Raw genomic sequence first — 6,732 nt, 5'->3', positions numbered from 1 at the left:
TTCATTAACACGAAAACGAGTCGATTAAAACACGAAAAACACGACACGACACAACAAACGTAAAATAATATATTTATTAGTTTTTATAATTCATACATAATAACATATAACACGAAAAACACAACAAACACGATAACACAACAAACACGATAACACGACAAACACATGATAAATCATGTCAATTTTGAATTTTAAACCTGAACACAACACAAAACAAAGTCGTGTTTTTATGCTTAACACGAATTCAATTTCGATTTCGTCTCAATTTAATTTCGTGTTGTGTATTTTTGTCTCATCTTGCCATAAATTGACACCTCCTATATTGTTGTCATAACTTTTTTTTTGTCTTCTTCTTTTTGCCGAATTTACCATCCTAATTTTATTGCCACACTTTGAATTTTTATTATTTAAAAAAAAAACAATTTCATTTACCTTAAAAACTTAAAATTTCATTAATTAAAATTTAAATCAACATAACAAGACTTAAAACGTTTAAAATATAAGATTAAAAATCACAATTTGTAGTTTTCTCTAATTGCGGCTTTTGTTGTCAAAAACCGCTTCGAGATCTTTGTGACTCGCGTCTTACGTTAACATTTTCATATGCCCTCTCTCTCGTGGGAAGTCTAGTGTGGAATTCGTATTTAAGTCTGCGAAGTCCGACCTTATACCTTGTATTTCACAAAAGGGATGGCACCCGATGAACTTGACGATGCAACTTTTCTTTTTCTTTAGACTTTAACCCTTCCCATCATCGTTCGAGTAGGTGGCAAAATTTTAAGTATGTCATCATCATCGTTGAGGGCTAATCCCACACGAGCATTCGATAATGTTATGTGGTTAGAGTCGGATGTTTTAGTTGTTTTGGAACTCTTCCCAATATTTTTCCACCGTTGCAATGCGTTTCCATCTCGGGTTATCTTTTACAATACTCCAAAAAATCTACAAACTTGAAAACCTTTTTGTCAATCTTCTCCCAGAACATGTAGAGTGCCTTGGATAAAATGGTTGTCTCATCTTCACCACTTTTCCATTGATCGGTCATGTTGTACAAACCGTTAAAACATGTATTAATGACTGTCTTCTATAATGTACATCATATTCATTATCACACAACCAGTTTCAAAAGAAGGATCCAAAACACCCAACAATAACACAAAAAGCTAAAAAAGTACCAGATCACCATTCACCTTATCATAAAAGTAGCAGAAAATAAATACATACCAAAATTTACAAGACGTAAACAGTCTTATATACACAACTGCCATGCTCTTAACACCAGGAAAAAAAAACCCACTAGTAAAAAATAAACATGTCTAATTATCCAACCTTTACCTAGTTCATACTCCATACCCCACTTGAAAACAAAATTAACAAAACTGAGAAAGCAAGTCTCCTCTGTTACTTCAACATCAACACCAGACCAAAAACCTTTATTGCCTGCATCATCCACAAACATAAACCCATTGTCCTATCAACACACAAAATTAAACAGTAGTAAAAACATATAACATTATGATTTATGACAGTCATTATGGGAGAAATCTTTAACTTTTTTTTTTACCTCTTAAAGTCAATAACCACCAACATATTGCCCAGACGCACCCCCATATCTTCCTGTGGCTACATTTCCATTTCCACCACCAGTACCAGGACAATCTCTTGCCCAATGTCCAGGTTGATTGCACTTAAAACACAAATTAGATCCACCACCATAAGCTGAAGGTGAAGGTGAAGGTGCATGACTATTTCCACCTCCAGAAACCACACTATTAAACCTTCCTCCTTGACTATTATATCCACTTGGACAGTTTGCAGAGTTATGCCCCACACCACCACAGCTATTGCAGCTACTACCAACCCTAGAACTAGAAGAAGAACCACCATATTGATTCCCATATTGACCTACTCCACTAAAACCTCCGGAATCTTTGATTCCATTTCCACCATATGAAGGAATCGCCATTTCCACCTTTGGCTGTCCTATTCCAACAGAAACCATGTCCTCTTTTTTAAGTAAATCAAGCAAAAGAGTAGTCTCGGATGAAAGATTTTTTATCTTCTCAGCTTTCACAACAGTGGACTTCACACGCTGTTCATCGCTGAAAGTCTCTTCCTTCACTTTCAACTTAAAGTTATATCTACTAAACAGAACCTTCCGGACAGCTTTAGTAAACTCCTCCTCATCTTGTTCTTCATTTTTCATGTGATACAAATCTTTAGCAGAAACCCCCATTATTTCCTCACCACTTTCTTGAAAAGCAGTTACCCAAGTTGACCCAGTATGATCTTGTATTTGAAACTGAAGGATATATCTATATTCACACTCATCAACAATCTTATCACACTTATCACATTTCCATATCCCTTCTTCATTCCTTGTAACTTTTTTACTGCATTGTCGATCACCTGTCATGATCGGACACGCTGTGTAACAAAAGTTTTCAACTCTCAAATGCCATATAGTCCCATTCACTGTGATCCAGTCTGGTTTTTCAGATGTCCCCAGTTTTTCATCTTTGATTTGTGAGATAGTTTTTCTCACATCTGTTCTGGATATAGCATCCCTAGATAAAGAAACAGAAGGGGTGATTTTCCCAACACTTTCAAACCATGTTTTAAGTTTTCGAGCCTCTGGGAAATCAGGTTCTATACATAGCTGGCTTGTGGATATTGTCCCTAAGGATTTACCATTGAAGTCACTCACTCTGGCAGACTTCACAGCCAAAACAGGAAACACACCAGAATCACACATGTTTTGAAGTGTCTGCCCTTCTGTGGAACAAAAGTTACCCCATAAAGTCACCTCCACACTTCTTCCAGACATGTCTTTAAGCTGTAAAGTTCTTTTTTGAGTTTCGGTGCCGTTTTTTCTCATTAGGGTAGACGTAGGGGTAATACTGGAAACCACACCAATAATATCCAACACACTGTTGTTCTCCAGCCCTTCGATATCAGCAATGGAACGGAAATGAAACTGTTGATGGGGAATGGAATTGTCATCATCAACGCAAGGTTGAATGGTTGATGAGGTGTCAAGTAAGATCTCATGGTCGTTTTTTAAATGATTAAAAGCTTTTGCAGCAGGTTTTACACTGCCTTTTGAAATGAAGTAAACTTTACCGATTTCAATTTGGTCATAGAATTGATCAGCTACAGCATTGAAGCATGTGACACGTATTTCACCACCATCAGAGTCAAGAAGGTCAAAGGAAAAGACTTTTCCATCTCCTTTTGCATTGTTGTAACGTCTGAGTTCTGCTTTTGAAGTCACTCTGGCTTTTATAGTCCACCTACCTTGATAAGGGTTCAAAGCAGCAATGGGGATAATCCTAGCTGGAGCTTCGTTTTTAGCCATGGGTCCCCTGTTTGCATACATTGGAGGTGGTTGGTTATATGTTGGTTGGATTGGGCGGACATAACTGTTTGTAGGTGGATGTGAAACAGCAGCAACAGAATGGGTACTCAAAGGGTTACCATAAGAGTGTAAACTTGTATTATGATCCTGTTGAGGAGGGTAAATTGGGGAATTTACAGGTCGTGGAACAGAGCCACCCATGAAGGTTTGAGGACTACCCATGGTTGTTGCTGGCTGATTGGAGGGTTGCATAGGTGAGGGAGACCTTGATATAGGAGGCTCATTGCCAGACCTAAGTGAAAACGGTTTTGCATCACCGATAACATCACAAGTTGCCATAATCACATCAAGGTTGATGACTATTAAAATGCTGAAAAAGAAAATCAAAACATGTCAGACAAATTTTTATACAATAATTGCCAAAACTTATGAAGAAAACTGTATCTCATGAGTCATGATAATTGCAAAAGTATAAATTTATAGAAACAAAGTGCTTAAGAATTCCGATGCTGATGAACTAAATGGTTTTATTTTGTGCATAAGTAATCAAAGAAAAAAACTGTCTTATCTTTCTCAAATTTCAAAAGACAAGAAAAGTCCCCACTGTTTTTAGTAGTTACAAACTTACATCATACATAAAAATAGCATCAATTTCTGGTTTATAAAGTACATCGACTCTTAGCCCACTTTAAGCATGAACCCTTTTGACTTCTCTAACACAAACAATCTTGATTTTTTGTTCAAAAAACTAATGTGGGTTTTAAACTGCAATGTTTATGACGAATCACGTTGTTTTTATTGTTTAACTCTTAGCGTGAAAGAATAGATTATATTAATATTTATCTTCACGCTTCCTTATAAGAAATAATTAAAAAATCTTTTCTTGTGGATATACTTGTGGGGTTGCATTGAGGTATCAATTGACATGAAGGGTTATCACAAAGCAATTGAAGTACACATAAGAAGCAGTGAACAAATGTCATACCTGGTAAAGTAAGCCTTCACTTGTTGCTATCAATGGTAAAGTTCTTAGATACTACTAAATGCTAATAGATACTTCTTAGAGATCTATATGTCGATATCATATTACCAAAAAGTAGACAGATTACTGTGGTACTTCTTAGAATGACCGCAAAAAAATAAATGCTGATAAGTGAAGTCCCAACTTGTAATCAATTAGTATTTTTTATGTAAACATTATGTTCTTATCTGCTTATTATACTGACCATTGCCTAGTATATCAAACAAGAAGCACAAAAAAGCTCAGGTCCTAGCTTTTTCTAGAACATCCGAACTGTAGAATGAGTTTGTGACTATTTCGACACTAAAAATTCTAAAACCACCAAATATATGATACATCAACATTCAACAAGCCTGTAGTTTTGAAACATTACTGAATGAAGTGACTAGCATGTCACAGTAGCATTGATTCAAAACAGAAAATTCTTTCAGTGGTGAAGACTATACTATTGATCATTTGTATAAACAACTTTATTAAAAGAAATCCTTTTACGCCATGTAAACCCTAGCCCGTAAAAAAGACTGCTCTTATTTTCTTTAATAGAAAAAGAGGAAAGTCACATTTTTTTAGTCCAGTAAATCTCTTTAAGTAATCTATTTACACTAACTCACGCACACACTTAAGATCAAGACTAATATTAAGAACAGGGGTACTACACACATGTATTCACAGTCACCAAACATATCTCCGGAGAACCTTTCCAGTTTTTTTTATTTTTAGAATTTGATATGTGATAGCAATATTATTTACGACGAAACTATTTCTTCAATTTGCTGAAGCAATTCCACATACATTAACTTCACACGAATATAACGAATGAAAAATAATGAAAGTAGTACGTACGGTCGGTCACGGATGAAATTACAGACATACTCCTTCAACTGAACAACAGAGCCCCTCTGCATCTGCTGAGATTTAACCAACTCATTCCGCTGAGTAGCAAGCATCGCTTGCTGAAAAAACAAGCCATCAGATAGCATAAGCCGGTATCTCTCCTGTTTTTCTCCTCCACTTACAGCAGAAGAATTCTGTGACGGAACAGCCCGAAGTTCTATCACCTGAAGCACAGGTTTCACGTCCGCCGGTTGCCATTTCCCAGAAGATAGCATCTCTATTGCGCCTTCGGTCAGTTGCACCGCCATAATCTTTGATTGAAAGAAGTTTGATTGCAGGGATTTAGTTTGTTCGAGTGTGTGCAGTTTGGGGATTTGAAAACCCTAGAGAGAGAAATAGAGAGAGACCGGAGGATGAAAGGGAGGGAAATTAGGGAGGAATATATTTTGTTTTTGTAAGCGGCAACTCTTTGGTTTACATTCAGCAGAATCTTACACTTAACCTACCTAGAATATTAATACCTTCCAGTAAAGACCCCCAACTTTTTTCCTTTATTCAATTGTCTCCTGGTAGTAGAATTTTTGTTAGTTTGGTTCTTATTCATCGGATTGTTTTAGTGTCATATTTTTATTTTTGAAAAATATAATTTTGATTTTACATATATTACATTAATTTATATAAAAAATATATATACCTTCTTTCTTTTACAATGATTAGCATAATTGGTTCGATATGATAAATTTGGATTTTGGATCTTAGTCAAACAAGATTACAAGAGACATGTTCGAGTCCAAAACTAGCACGGCAGGTCCATACAACTTTTGGGTGTGCACCGAAAATAAAAAAGTAAGGCCACTTAGAGACAACTTTCACAAATATACATTAATTTATATATATATATATATATATATATATATATATATATATATATATATATATATATATATATATATCATCGTAACATAAACAAAATCACAAATTCATAACTTTCAGGCAACAATGATTTAGATGTCAAGATTAAAAGAAACAATATCTTTGCAAGTTGAACTTTCTTTTGTGATTTAAAATGATGGAGGGCTCAAACCATAACTTCTCTCTTGTAGTAGCATCCCAATAGGCCAATACAATGATCAAGAAAAAGAAAATAACCCTTCTGTTTCTTGATACGAAAAAGCGTTCAGAAAAAGTTTGTTGTCTAACAAGAAAAACTAGGGTCTTTGGGTCCTACAGACCTGATCTTGATAATCCAACAAAAAAGAATGTTGGTATGGATGCTAGGAAACCTTTATCCAAAAATCAAGACATTTGGGCTGTTGATTTCTGGGAATCGACTAAACAATGCACTAGGTCTTCAAAATCGGGAATTCAAGAGAAAACCAATAAGGGAAGGATGAAAAGAAGGAAGTTAGTGATAGGTGTATTTATACACCTATTTTGCATGTTTATATTCATCCTTTCATAGCATTCTACTTCATAATTCTTGCATTTAATTAATTATTTGGACAATTGCATATTTCAT

The 6,732-nt window shown here is 35.2% G+C and overlaps 1 protein-coding gene across 2 annotated transcripts; it reads right to left on the bottom strand.

The window, feature by feature from the left end:
- Positions 1-1,164: 1,164 nt before the first annotated feature.
- Positions 1,165-5,657, bottom strand: LOC145091948 (replication protein A 70 kDa DNA-binding subunit A-like). Of its 2 annotated transcripts, none has more exons than XM_079029789.1 (3): positions 5,223-5,657; positions 1,565-3,728; positions 1,165-1,471 (listed from the first exon to the last, which is right to left on the bottom strand). In XM_079029789.1, exons 1-2 carry the CDS (start codon positions 5,519-5,521, stop codon positions 1,574-1,576), a joined length of 2,454 nt encoding a protein of 817 aa, XP_078885915.1. In that variant the 5' UTR covers positions 5,522-5,657; the 3' UTR covers positions 1,165-1,471; positions 1,565-1,573. The 2 variants fall into 2 exon arrangements, with proteins under 2 accessions (XP_078885915.1, XP_078885913.1); XM_079029787.1 differs by having other exon boundaries at positions 1,165-1,440.
- Positions 5,658-6,732: the final 1,075 nt, after the last annotated feature.

This window comes from Lactuca serriola, chromosome 3, assembly GCF_051521515.1.
Source record: "Lactuca serriola cultivar US96UC23 chromosome 3, Lser_US96UC23_V15, whole genome shotgun sequence".
Classification (NCBI taxonomy): domain Eukaryota; kingdom Viridiplantae; phylum Streptophyta; class Magnoliopsida; order Asterales; family Asteraceae; genus Lactuca; species Lactuca serriola.
The sequence above is the reverse complement of the archived record's forward strand: the minus strand, read 5'-3'. Positions and strand labels throughout refer to the sequence as shown.

Bases quoted from the DNA above. Each gene is read 5' to 3' on its own strand.
- LOC145091948 (XM_079029789.1), bottom strand. From the start codon at position 5,521: ATGGCGGTGCAACTGACCGAAGGCGCAATAGAGATGCTATCTTCTGGG. The intron at 3,729-5,222 runs GTACGTACTACT...TTTCTTTTTCAG, and splicing joins AATTTCATCCGTGACCGACC to CATTTTAATAGTCATCAACC.